Source organism: Condylura cristata, unplaced genomic scaffold (assembly GCF_000260355.1).
Source record: "Condylura cristata isolate star-nosed mole 26May11 unplaced genomic scaffold, ConCri1.0 scaffold00019, whole genome shotgun sequence".
Lineage (NCBI taxonomy): Eukaryota > Metazoa > Chordata > Mammalia > Eulipotyphla > Talpidae > Condylura > Condylura cristata.
Genome location: NW_004567120.1, coordinates 33023209 through 33037548, shown reverse-complemented (window position 1 = coordinate 33037548; position 14340 = coordinate 33023209). Strand labels below are relative to the sequence as shown.

At 44.2% G+C, this 14340-nt stretch overlaps 1 protein-coding gene across 1 annotated transcript in view; it reads right to left on the bottom strand.

The window, feature by feature from the left end:
* Nucleotides 1-5952: 5952 nt before the first annotated feature.
* The window catches only part of LOC101620555 (protein DDX26B), a 54082-nt gene continuing 45694 nt past the window's right edge, over nt 5953-14340 (bottom strand). Inside the window, exons 14-18 of the mRNA XM_012727026.1 lie at nt 14184-14326; nt 11640-11742; nt 8396-8773; nt 7182-7275; nt 5953-6802 (exon numbers count right to left, since the gene is read on the bottom strand). Coding sequence (XP_012582480.1) covers nt 6694-6802; nt 7182-7275; nt 8396-8773; nt 11640-11742; nt 14184-14326 — 827 coding nt within the window. The 3' untranslated portion in view covers nt 5953-6693. The remainder of the gene's footprint in view (nt 6803-7181; nt 7276-8395; nt 8774-11639; nt 11743-14183; nt 14327-14340) is intronic.

Sequence of the window (14340 nt, the reverse complement as noted above, 5' to 3'; positions counted from 1 at the left end):
ACAGAATCCTAGCAGTCAAACTCTACCTTCAGTTTCCAAATACTCGATTTCCAAATACTCCTGTCATTCACGGTATCTGTGGGGAGGTGAGGGAAAGCCACCTGACAAATTCTCATCAAAATCTGCTCATCAGAGCTGATGATTATGGCAGGAGATGGCACCAATCAACCCCTTGGATTATTTTTCTGATGCTGTAGCCAGCCTTGACAATGGTGGGCTGATCTCAAGGCTGGTACAGATACACTTGTAGGAGGAACAGTTACCAGCTACCTTTCTGCAGATGACTCAAAGGCCTTGGCAGTCCCATCCTTGTTAGGACTGATGGTGAACAAAGTACCACTAAAGCCAGAGGCAGTCAGTGCTGATATAAGATACCAATTAAGGAAGGAAATTCGACAGCTTGGATGAAGTGAGTGTATAAGAATTTCTATCAGTGAAAAATGTCCAGAGAAATTTTCCCATTCTGTGATTTAGAATAGAGTCATGGTATCTCGACTTATTCCTTGCTAGAATTGGGTTTTCACGTAATTTAAGATAGCTGCTTTTTATTTTGACTCAAACGTCCCAGTACACCTTCCCCCCTCCATGTTTTTCCTTTTTCCCTTAGTTAATGTGTACAGGAATTGCATGAATACTTAAGCCTTGAAAACACATAGACTATGTAACATTCCAGCCTTTGAAGAATGATTACCAAGGCAGTACATACACCAAGGTTGAATTCTGTCTCCTTTAAATAGTTGAGAAATACTGAAGACTTCTTTTTAAAACATCTTCAGAATATGAAAAAAATCTTCAAATTGCTTGAAGGCGTTCAAGGACCTCCCGGAATGAGAAGACAATTTGTTCAATTTACCATCAAGGAAGCCGCAAGGTGGGTGTAAAGAGGAGCGCTCCGATTACTTACAGTGGTTGGACCTGAAGCAGAGCTGCGCTTTCTGTTGCTCAAGGCCTGATCCTCAGAGTGAATGACCCCATGTTTATTCGCTTGGTCTATTCGAAGCCCCCTTTGTTGTTCTATGCTCAAGGTGACTTCCATTTTCATCAGCGTTTGGCCAGGGCATTGACCTTTACTTGATGTCTATTTGCTAACCCACAGATGCATTTTTCATTGCCCAATGGATTGTAAACTTCTCCATCCTGTGCCTGCAACATCATGCTTTATTTGGGTATCTTTTCATTCATGACTTGTCTTCTTTATTTTCAGATTTAAAAGAAGAGATTTAATTCAGCACCTTGAGAGGGAATTAGATAAAATAGATTCTGGTCATTTTCTCAAGAAAGATCATTCCACCCCAAATGCCTACTCCTGTTCTTTCAATGGTAGATGAAGAACAAGACCAGGTTGGTCTTTTCTAGAATGGAAGAGGATCCTGCTTATGCCCCCTTCATGTGTGTGTTACTAGAATTGCCTTCCAGAGACTTTGAGAAGATAGTGGAGCTGCTTCATGTTATAATTGCTGCTAGTAAAAGGTGGTGTTTTGCCCTAATAGTTCTTTGAAAGGTTAAGTTCTGTTTGCTTCTTTTCCTACCATAGGTGAGAGATTAAATTAGCATGTTATGTTATAATCCTTGTTTCTGCATATGTCATTGCTGACTTATTATTTTCTCCTTGATTCCCTTTGCTCCAAGACTGCATCTCAGCTGGTCATGGTGCTTGTCCTGGGGTTGGAGTGACTACTCCATTGCTGACATATCTGAACCATTAGATGTCCTGCCTGATGGGACTGTTGTAATTTTCCATGACATTTAGTTACAAAATGTGAGCATATTAGGAAAGGCTTTCAACACTCAGCACATACTTTTCCTTAGCCATTGTGTAGTAGCAACCAATTTTCTTTGATAGTCAGGTTACATCATTCCAGACCATTGAGGAGACCCAATTTTGCTCATTGACAGACATGATGAGCAATCCCATGTGGCTGGCTGGCAGTCCCAATTTCCATTTCAACGAGTCATTTTTGGGTCCCCTGTTGAAAATATTTCTCCATTTGGAACAAAGACCCGTGGTCTAGCAAAGCAGAAATTGGGACAGAAAACAAAATTTTGCTACTGGGTAGGCAGGAATAAAAGTGAGAATTCCTCTCATTGCCATTATCTTCATTGCTGAAGACATGTACATGGCTATGGAAGAAAAACTGACATACTGGACACTGAGATAGAGCATCGCCACCCTCTAGATAATATTGCCTCAGTCTCAAAAGGCACAGACACCAAACTAGAACTATGACTGTGGTTTCAACGAGTCACTCAACTATTGTATTGAACCAACCAGCTCAGGGTAGTGGGGAACCTAGTAAGACCAGTGAAATCCATTAGCAAAAGCCCATTCCTGAATTTCATTTCTCAAAGTTTGGTCCAGAGACTCCCTGGGGGCCTTGGAAACAGTTGTTGATGCCACCCCACGAGTCAGAGGCGGCACTAAGAATGAGCCCAACGCATAGGGCCACATTCCCCAGAAAGCACACAGCTCCCCCTCACCCACAGCCCCACAGCACCCAAGAAAGAGTTGGCCCTGAGGCTTAGGGCAGCTGAGGAAGAGCACCCTGAGGACGGGGAGAAAACACCCCGTGATAAGCATCCCAGGACAGAGAAACAGCCCTCAAGGAAAAGCTCCCTCAGCCGTGCTGACAACTGTACCCCGAAAGTCGCCAGCAGAACTGAGCTGAGGCCACGTGGCAGAACAGCTCTCCCCGACCTGGCAGGGGTGAGCGGCCCAAGGAAAATGCCTCCTCTGCTGAGATCAGCCCCGAGCCAGCGGGCCCACCGAGCTCAGGTCATGTACTGCACCCCGGACGGATGCACCCCAGGGAGAGACCCCTCTGGGCCACAGGTCACCAGGGAAGAGAACTCCTCCCCCAGGTGTTGAACTCCTCACCTGCTTGAGACAGCCTGAGCGCAGCTCACAAAATGGTGGTGGAGTTGTGCCTCATCCGTGGAATGAACTAGAAGAGCACGCTCTGGGCCGCACTGGGAACGTGCTTTCTAGGGTGGGGGGGGGGGGCTGGGCCTGTGCACGTGGGGAGGTGTCTTCCCCTCGAGCTTGGATGTGCTGCTGCCTGAGAGGGGGTCGGGGAAGCTGCAGCCACACTGCCCTGCAGCAGCGTGAGGACCATGGAGAAGCTGGCTGGGTGTGGAACCCATGCTTGGCAGTCTGGCACCCCGTCGCCCGAGCCCTAGGTGCCTGCAACAGGAGGCCACACTTGTCCCCTTCGCGCTCTCTGGCGCCCTCCATAGACAAACTTCAGTCTCAACCACCACAAGAAAAAAATAAAGGACTGAGCATTTTCACAGAGGACAAAAGGGTGAATTTGGAGCGGACAAGCAATATAACTGTATATTTTATATGGTCTCTTTTATAAAGTGTAGCCAGTATACTTTACTTACAGATTAAAAGAGAGTAATAAAACCATCCCAATGAATAAAGAGGACGCATGGGACCAAAATAACAACTACTCTGATGAAACATTTAGAAGCCATTTGTTAAGAGGAGGGCTCTCCAGAAAGTCATGGGGCACATTCTCAGTAGGGTACACCTGAGAAGTAGTCCCAGAAACTCAGAGCCACAACAGGCTGCCCACAGTTCTCCCACACTACACGAATTCCTACCTTGCACCTTCAGAGAGCTAAAAGGCTGTTCCCACAGAGCCAGCTCTCAGAGGTCTCATTATGGACAAGTCCTGAGAACCGTGTTTCACAGGAGTCACCAGGCAAGTCAACTAACGACAATTGTTCGGGACTGCGGATGGCTGGGAGCTCCAGCCAGTGTCTCCCCCTTCTTGGCTGATGACCTCCTGCTGTTCAGAGCAACTGTCTGTATGAGGTCACACATTGGCTTTAAGGCTTCCCAGGAGCTGAAGATCCGGGTCAGTTAGTTCCAGTGAAAACGTCCCAAAGCTCATTGTTGCTACCATGATCCAGCCATTCTTTCTTGAATCAACACTCTTCAGCTCGTGGCAAGCATTTGGGGAAACCCCAGGCTGCTGAAAACCTTGGACATGCCTTCCCAGTGTCCTCACTTGTTTTCTCAAGAGTGGGTTTCCCTGGAACTTCCTGCACCCACCCTCAAGTGTCTCTTCACACATGCCACTATTTCCACTGAGGATTAGTCCAGTGAACCAGACTGGAAATTAACCTGTTCCTGGTTTTCTTCTGGAAGAAGAGAATAGGTGGGGTCTGTATGTTGTGAATTGTTACCTCTAACCTAGACCTCACCTGCTACTTCTCAAGCCAACTGGTCTCAGTGCAATCCACCTGAGGACCTGGAAGATTCAGAGAGCTTATTCATTTTTTATTTTGTGTAACAATTTGCTGAAATTCAAAGGCTTAAAACCAGTTACCCCAAGTGGCTCCATTTGGTATTTGTTATTGGAAGTTCTGTAGCTCATCAGTCTGGATGGTTTATATGTGTGTGGGTGCAGGTGTGTGTGGGTGTATGTAGAACTGGGGTGTAAACCAGAGATGGGTGGGGGAGAGGATTTGCCAGAGATAGAGTGGGGTGCAGAACAGGCAGGTCTGCTGAAATACACTGCTTAGGGGAACAGCAGGCAAGACAGGAGAGGTCTGCATGCTTCCTGGCTGGGGATTGAACTCAGGCTGTGGTGGTGATAACACTGAGACTTAAACCCTAGGCCATTAGGGAGGCCCAAGTCTGGGTGGTTTTGATGTGATTCTTTGCTTTGGGTCTTCACAGGCTGAAATTAGGATTTTAGCCACCCTGTGTTCTCCTCTGTAAGATGGAGTATGGAATGTGCTTCTACTTCACTGTGGGGTGGGGGTGAGCAGTGACACTGAAGTCCTTGATTTTCTGCTGGCTGTTAGCTAGGGCTCCTCACCCCTTCCAGGCCACTGTCAGGCCTTTTCATGAGGACCTCTCCATTTTCTAGCCAGCAACCACACAGCACCAGGTGCTTCCAATAATGCACTATATGAGAGGAACCCAGCCATCTTAGCACTGGGAGCCTCCACTGGGCAGCAACAGTGTCTTTTCACCCTGTTGCTCCTCCACAAGTCTGTTGTGGCATTTGGTCCTGAGAGCCTTCCCACAGTGTACTTCCTGGAATTGACCAATCAGGTGTGAGCTGTGAGCTGATTGGTTCTAAGTGGTTCAATCAGTCACAGGATTGAAAAATGATCCAATCAGACTTGTGGGTGGGGCACCCTGAAAGAGGATATAAGCCAGGGTTGGCAGGAGCTGAGACTCAAAGATGGCTCCAGCCCCTGACCAGAGGAGACAGTTCCAGCCTCCAAAGGAAGAAGAAAGAATGGGAAGACTCCCTTCCTGGCTTCCAAAGATATCTGCAACGTCACCTTTGTCCTGTAACTTAATGATAAAAGTGACATCACACTACAATGGTCTTGGGACCATCTTAGAATTCTTCCAAGAAGCAGAGATGATCATGGAGCAGGAAGAGTTTGGGGCCACTTCCTCACAAAAAGTACTGGGACCTCAGCACCTGCTTGAGTCTCACCTTGAATAGAATATTGCATTTGATAATGGGGCACCTCTGTGCATTCCCACTGCCGTTATTTGAAGGGCCAGAAAACACGCAGGGTGGGATGTGCAGCTCAAGTGGCGTGGGGACTTGGTGCCCCATGGCCACATGTTCTGGCTCAACCAAGGCACTTGCTAAGCCAAGTGCTTCTCAGTGGACCGGTGTTTTCAGTGTTTCTGGGGAGGGATGGATCCCTACCTCTTTAGAGTACCCTACTCTGCCATTTCTAGCAATATTACTCAATTCTGTGAGTGGTATTTTGGAAGTTTCAATCCTTAGGTTAACATTTTAATATGTTCAACACTTTTTTTCTGGAAAGGAAGAACTTATCACAAGAAACACAAAACGAGAAACTTCTCTAGCATTAAGGAACTTGTGAAAATCAATAAAATGATTTATTTTATATATGCAAAGTCCCAATCTTTGTACATGTAATTTTTTTTGCAAATTAATACAAACATAACAATACTGATCCATATAAACCTTTGTATAAACATTAAAGGAAATATATACATGATTTTTTTTTTCTTTTGGTGCTTCCAAAGCACAGAAGGTACAAGTCCAGCGGAAGACTTTCTGTCATCACAAACAAGAATAAATGTCAGGGGTGGGGGCGACCTCAGGTTCCACTTGTAATGTCTCTAGACAAAATAGAAGAGTTGGAGGTAGATCGTTTGGTCCCCTCCCACAGAGAAATAAGTTACCCCAATAGCAGCTTTCTTACTCTTTGATTCAGACTATCCTGAATATTGCATGGTTTAGAAGGCACAACTAGGAACTGTTGAAACTTTGTTCAGCACATGCAAATGACCGACTGAATTCTATTTTTTCTGCAGGACATAGTCAGCACTACCTGTGCCCTGGAAATGCCCAGAACAGCAAAGTTCAGAGTGCACTCTTATCGCCTGTGGTGGGGGCAGCAGTGTTCACTGAATTCAACCTGCTGAATTAGTAACATCACCATCACCTTCCTCTACTGGGAAGAGAAACAACAAAACAAAAATTGATACCTTCAAAAAAAACTTCTAGGACAAAAGCCCCGATTTTACTGCCAGAGAATCATAAAATCAAAAACTCCACAGCTTTCCTGTGGTCGCTGGAAGGCAAGTCCCTTGACTGAAGCATTCCAGGAAGCTTCAACAACATTCCACTCCATGCTATAGCACAGACAACTTGTCTTTTTTTCTCCTTGGTCAGTATGTTAACATGATGATCTGCTGTTGATGTGATTTACATTGTTGGGAAGATAGTGGGAATCTATTTTTTCTAGTAGCTTCTCAAGGTACTGAATTAAGACTCGTCTTTTAAACCTAAAAGTAAAGAGAGATTTTATTAACTAAAAGACATTTAAAGCACTTAGGCTGTGCAAAGCACTGTGTGTGTGTGAGTGTGTGTGTGAGGGGGAGGGGTATGAAGGAGAACTGACAATCTACATGGGAATAAAAATGTGTCCTCCGCAAAGACAGGGCTTGGCAAATACAATGCTAGCCAAGGAGCCGAGCCCACCTCAGACTGATGAGGCTAGAAGGCACCCTGGATTTGGTCTAATTCAGATCATATCAGCCAAAATGCCTCTGGAGACAGCTGTAACTGGGAGGGAAGGTGTGGGTGTGAGAAAATCAAGGCCAAGTCTATTCCTCCCCATGTCTTGCATTGGGCCTACCGCTGTAAGCTTCTCTTTACACCGACCTTGCAGCTTCCTTGATGGTAAATTCAACAAATTGTTTCTTGACTGCAAGAGATCCTTGTACTCCTTCAAGCAAAATGAAAATTCTTTCATACTCTGGAGATATGAAAAAAAAACAACTTAATAATTTTCAAAAATAATGACTGGGAGGCCCTCCCTGGTGGCGCAGCGGGTTAAAGCACTGCACTAAGAAGCTGAAACCACTTCCACATGAGTTCGATTCCCGCCTGCCCCAGAGGTGACCACATGGCGTGGCAGACCTCTCCTGACCCGCCCGCTGCTCCCCTCAGCAGTGTACTTTGTCGATCTGCCTGTTCTGCTCCCCACTCTGTCCCTGGTGAACCCTCTCACCCTCCAGCATCTCTGGCCTGTACCCCAGTTCTGTATGAATAAATAAATAAATCTTTAAAAAAAATAATGACTGGGAAATAAAATTCAATCTTCATACATCCTTGAGAATCATTCTTAGTAGGTAGAAAGTTAGATATAGCTTGTATTTTAAATATTCAAATCAAGACATCTACACATACATACTAAGGAAATGTTTTAAATACTAATGACCTCATCCCAATCTCTGAAACCCATGAATGAGTTATCTTCTATGGTAAATGGAACTTTATTTTGCAGTTGTAATGAAGTCATATTCAGTCACAGCTCTTCAGATGGGACGTTATCCAGGTCTATGCTTGTAGGTCCAATGTAATCACAAACATCCCTCCTTATCAGAGGGAGACAGCAAAGTTAGGGTCAGAGACAAAGAATGGTAAGGATGGGAGCAGAGGTTAGAGAGCAGTTGCTAAGGGGCTTGACAGTTGAGCAACAGGCCATGAGTTAAAGAATACAGGTCGCCTCTAGGTGCTGGAAAAGCCCGGAAAACAGATTCTCCCTAGAACATCTAAAAAGCAACACTGCCCTGCTAACACTTTCATTTTAGCTGACTGGAAAGTATTTCAGAATTCTGACTTCCACCAATGTAAGCTAAAAATTTGTGTTGTTTTAAGTCATGAAATCTGTGGTAACTTGTTACAGCAAAAGGCAATTTATAACAAGTAGGAGAAAGGAGAGAAACCTGTAGTAGTCTTTTTAGTTAATGCAAGAGGAATTACTTTAAGTTATTTGAAAACCCACTAACTAGTTCCCAAAATATGCCGCAGTAGACAGCTTGAATCTATTCTCAATTGCAGAAGGAGAGGACAGGTGTTCTTTCACTACTTACTTCGTCCAAATTTTCGAACTTCCTTCATTAACTGATGTTTTATATCAGCATTGATTCCTTGCGCCATAGCAGGAGTTATTTGCAATGTATTTGGCACAGTTCTCAAAGCAGATGTTGTGGAGACTTTTCGTTCATCTGCAGAGACACTGCAGTTTTTGGTTCCTCCTCCAAGTGCATTACTACCAGGTCTGTGAATCAGGCCATCTTTCCTGAGGTTAGCGAAGTCGTCAGGCAGGAAATCCAGTTGATTGGGTGGAATACCATCTCCTGCCATAGTCACGGGCTCTGGTGCAGCAGCAGGTTTTGACAAGAAGCCATCAGGTGGGATTTGACCATTTTCCATCTTCTCTTCATGGACTTCATGAGTGACAGTAACATCTGGAAATCAAATTGAGAAGTTGAGCTGCCAGGTAGGTGCATGACAGCAACCCCACAGGTAGATTCTGGTGCACATCAGCTTTTAAGTAATCACTTCAGAAAGCAAAAAGGATGTGGCAGATAAAGTCTGAGACCGTCAAATTGAGCCCAGGAAAGACACTACAACCCTTTCTGCTCCACGGCACTATGAATACACATGGAAGCCAAGGAAGACAAACAGCTCACAAAGAGTCTCGGATCTCTGACTCGGTTTCGTACCCACTGGTTGTGCCTTATAAGCTGGAAAACAGCAAGTCCCACTTGGTATCATGATTTCCGTAATTTGCTTATAAAATATCATGCCTTGGTGATGGCACACGGGTGACTTGGTGATGGGAAACCCGTGGGGATTACAGTTGAGATGGGGGGAAAAAATGTACAAAATGATGTAAAAGTAAACTTTTGTAAAATAAAATATCATGCCTCACTGAACTTGATGCCAGAGTAGATGGCCCCCCTCAACCTCATTCTTCTCTACCTCAACAGCTGGCCATCAGGTTGGAAGGTTCTACAAGCATTCCATCACCAAAAATCCCTGCCAGCATGCGATTATCCTCACCCCTCTTCTGTCCCCAAAAAATGGATCTCTTTTCACTGCCAGTCTTATACCTCTACTGGGCTAACTCATCCTCCTCTGTGCCAGCACTGAGCCAGGAACTGGGGGTCGGCAGTGAACAAGACAAACAGGAGCCAGCCCTACCCTTACGGCACTTCCACTCTTGTGGGGACGTCAGGCAGCAAGGGCAATACCCACTGAGCAAGTAGTTGAATTCGTGTTAGGAAAGCAGTGAGCAGTGAGGTGGCAGACAGTGGGGCGGGGGCTCCATGAACTGTGCGGCCAGGCAGGGCCCCCGAAGGGGGTGTCCTGAGGGCAGAATCTAGAGGAGAAAGAGCTGGCCCTGTGTACACGGTGAGGAAGAAACCCAGGCTGTGGGCAGGGCTAGGGCAGGCCCATAGGAAGGGCTGAGCAGGGACCAGAAGGGACAGGGGCAGAGAGAGCAGCCAGGAGACCCAGGGTGGCAGGCCCACGTCGCACAGCGCTCGCAGAGCGTGGCCGGGAGTTCGGACTCTGTGGTAAATGCACGGGAGAGCTTGAGGGGCTGTGAGGGCGGACATGGGAGGATCAGAACTCCATGTCCACGTGATCACTCTGGCTGCAGGCAGAAAACGGTTAGGCAGGAACAGGAGTAGGAAGCAGGGTGGTAAGGTAAGAAGCTCTTCCAGTAGTTTGGTGATAAAGTAAAAATGAAAATCAACAATTCTAAACCAGAGACCTTCTATGGGGTGGAGAGGGGAATAGGACCCAAACTGGGGTGGGAAGAGAGCACGGGACTATGGCGATGGCACATGGATGAGCTGGTGGTGGGAAGTCACGGGGATTCCAACTGAGATGGAAAAATGTACAAAATGAAGAGTGACATAAAATAAATAAATAAAAAAGAAAAGAAATGATGGCACCATGGTGGGATACAGAAAGTATAGCGGTTGTCAAACTGCCTGGATTTGCTGCTAAGAGATGGAAGTGTGAGAAGAATAACAGATACATCAAGTTGACTCAAGTTTTTTCAGCTGAACCACTGGGTAACTAACAGTGCCAGGGGTGTGCAGGCCCAACTGCTTGCTGGAGTGGATTGTGTCAATGTTTCCTGTCTCTAGCTCAACAGCCTCATGCTGATAGCCTGGCACTGACAATGTTGACATTATTTCCGCTGTGGGTATCGGAAAACACTATACTACGACCCGCCTTCCCACCCCCACACTCACGAACAGCAGGCTGTTTCCAGCTTTACCAGCACACCACTCACTGGTGTGAGTGGCACAGGGCAAGGAGAGCTCTCTGGGCAGGCAGAGGTCAGAGGGTCAGATGCAACATATGAAATCTACTGAGTTTTCTGTGTCTACAGACGCCTAAGTCAGCTAAATGGGAGTCTCACATTTGGAGCAAACTGTAGTCTACAGGTAAACATCCAAATTGTTGAAATGGAAACCTATTTAAAGTCCCAAGAGCACCTGGGATTACTAAAGTGTGCAGTGAATAGAGAGGGTCCAGGATTGAACTTTGGGGTCCTACTCTTTAGAATGGAAAGGAGGGGAGCAGTCAGGAAACAAGCATGAAAAGGAATCCTTTTTAAAGGGAAACACATGAGTTTGAGGTGTCAGGAAACCCAAGAAAGTTCCCATGGGAGAGGGAGGAGACCACTGTGTTGAATGATGCAATGAGGCAAGGCAGCTTGCTGCACACTGGGGCCTTGAGGAGACCTGTTTGTTTCGTGGGTGGAGGAGGCAGAGGTGGGCTACACTGGGCCACGCATGAACGGGAGGTAGGACACAGGCAGCAAACACACACTCGCCCTTGGCCCGAGCCATCCCCTGCTGCTTTATCCCTCTGATTCTCACCGCCACCCTCAGTGGTTGCACCTCATTATGCCTTGGCCTGACTGGCAAAGCAACATGCCCATATTGCTGCCTTTCTTCATCTTGTATGAATTACTATGCCCGGATTGATCTCGACATGGCTCTTTACAGATTGAGATCCTTGAAAAAAGCGTTATTGTTCCTACCACACTGATGATTTAATACTAGTGTACTTATTGAGAGAAATTAAACAGAAGAGAAATAAACCAAAGGAAAACAAAACTGTTCAGTGTCTTAGTCTTCTAGGAGCCATAAGGCAACCGTAACTACTACTCTATACCTGTATGTACAAGGGTGGGTTTTATGAGTGTTGGATAAGCTGGGAACCACAAGGCTGAGGGTGGTCCCTGTCTGCCCACATGGTTAGTTACAGTAGGTGGTGTTTGTGCTTTCCTCAACAGCAGGGACATACTCCGCCTTCTCTTAGGTGACACAGGACTGCTGGATTCTCCAGGACGTTTGATTTTATTTTGTGGCCCTGCTACAAACTCATCCGCTTCATCAATCATCATTCCCTAGAAAACATCAATGAACATAATTCATTAAAGACAGAAGTCTAACTATGGCAAATTTGTAAGCTCGTCTCATATGCCTATACGATCATGCAGTAATATGGCATCACCAATATAGGTCTTCATCATGGACCAAATTTTCACACAGTCTCTGTTCTTGGAGAATGCCACTCAATTTTAATCCAGCCTAAGTGGAACAAGGAGGAAACTAAAACATAAGATGTTGTTCAAGGTCAAACATAGTATAATTATGCTTCAGGAATGAGCAACTTTCATCAACCAAAATGGGAATAGTTTTCACCTGCAATCTGAAAAGAAAGCATTTCTCTGAAACTTTGGTGAAGTGAAGTGGCATAAAGTGAAGCAATTATCATTCATCTATATGGGAGAAAATTGTGAGCATTCTAGCCTCAAAAAATAACCTACCAAATAATGCATACAACCTAAAATAACACTAACATCGAGTAAAAGCGAGAATGCTATGATAAATACGAGCCTGTGAAAACTAGTTCCCCCGGAAGGACCTTGAAGCTCGGGTCACTATGCGCTGCTCAGGACACCTGCTGCCGCTGCACTGGCTGTCGCAAAAAAACATGCTGAAGACTGGTTTTACTTCTGTCACAAAATCAGAAATCTTTGTGTTTGTTACTGAAGAAAGGTACTAATGTAGGTCTTTTGTGAAAGGAAAGTGGCATATAACATGAACTTTTGAAAAACAGGATACATGTACCTGTTTTTTCTAATGCCAATAAATCCACAATGGATTTCTGCTTTTATAACAAAGGGTGAAAAGTAAAAACTAGCACTCAGTGTTGGTTTTGCAGCAGCTTATCTAGAGAAAGCATGCACCTCTACAGTGAGTGGTAAGGTCAAAATGCAACCCTGAGAACTACTTTGTACCAGCTGTGTATGATAAATACATACCTTCCAACTTTTCTATATGTTAGTGTGATTTCAGGCGTTATGTGTTATTTGGTATGATTTGGTGTATTATTTTGGGGTCTGAGAATGTTTTCCCTTATAAATTAATGGTAATTGCATCTTTGCTTTAGAACATTTCAGCACAGAAAAGGTTTCATAGGGTGGCTCTGCTTTTGAATAGGAAGTAAATCTATAGAAATGTCAGTGGTTTTTAAAAGCCAAGTGTCTTAACGCAAACTTTTGAACATCAAGCGGTACCTGTAAACCCATAGTTACGTTTCAAAGTACAAAACATCTTGTATCAACTCATTGTCCTTTTGTGTTTAAATTCACCATAATGAAATATTATCACAGTACAGAATGCTATATGTATATGGAAAATTTAATTCCTCCAATGGCAAACTTACAGAAACTCAGATATGCTTATGTTGGTGCTTGTCCACCTCGGTGGACAGAAATAAGGGGGCTTTTCATTCTTGGGGTAGATAAAAGATGAGACTCAGAGCTATAGATTAACTATAAAGTCGTTCTCATTCAAGGATAACCCAAGAATATGAGTGTCCATTATCTGAATAAAATCATGATAAATGACTTTTCCGAAGCATTTGTTTTTCTCATAAAGAAAACAGTGCAGAAAGGGGAAAATTTAACCACTGTGCATTTTACTACATATCAGGTAATGTTCTAAACACACATATACTAAGCCAATATTCTACAGGGCTCTACATAGTTTTAACCATTATAAATAATTAGTGTTATACATAATGACGCTAAAATACAAAAAGATGAGGAAAAATGGATTGGGTTGAGACAGAATACCTTTCAATCTAGTTTTGATACAGAGCAGATTATATATGGTCTAAACCTTAATACCAATGAACCTTAATACCAATGAGCTCCTCCTTACTTATCTCTGTGCTGAAATGGTCAAGTCAGTATCTCTCTCTCTCTCTCTCTCACACACACACAGACACACATTTCGATATTTAGATCTCTAGTAGGATAATCCCTATAAAGCAATATCACATTCAAGAGGAACATTCATCACTATCTAGATAGAGCACTAGAGATCTGAATAATAGAAACTGGAAATAAATGGTGATATCAATATTAAAGAAATTAATGTTGGGAGTAAGAGTGAATACAGACTTTGAAATTGCAAAGATGTAGGATTTTTTATTAGCTGTGCCTTTCAGGGTAAGATAATTGACTATTGAGGGCTTTAGTTTCCTCTTATAAATGAAAAAGCAATATTCATCTTGCAGAATGGTTGCAAGCATTAAATGTGATCATTTAAACATATGAACTATGACTAGGTATTCAATAAGTGTCAGTTATCATTTTGTTCAACCAACACACACTTGCATCAGGGGGCTAACACTTTCTGTACACAAACAGCCCTGGAGTTTTAGTTTACCTTTTAGACAAACAGAAGGAGAACATTTGAATTACAGTCGTCTGTTCAAGAAGAAAATAATTATAGCAAAACATCACAATTTAGACAGACAGAGAAACAGGTATACCTTCTTATCTTGTTTAAATGGGTTGCCAAAAGTATGCAGCCTTTTCGGTTGATCTGGATCAATTTCTCGAAGCGGAGAAGCCAATGTCTTTAGATATTCCTGGTAGTTGCCCATCTGTGCTACTGGCACACTATGAAGTGAATCTGAAAAATCACCA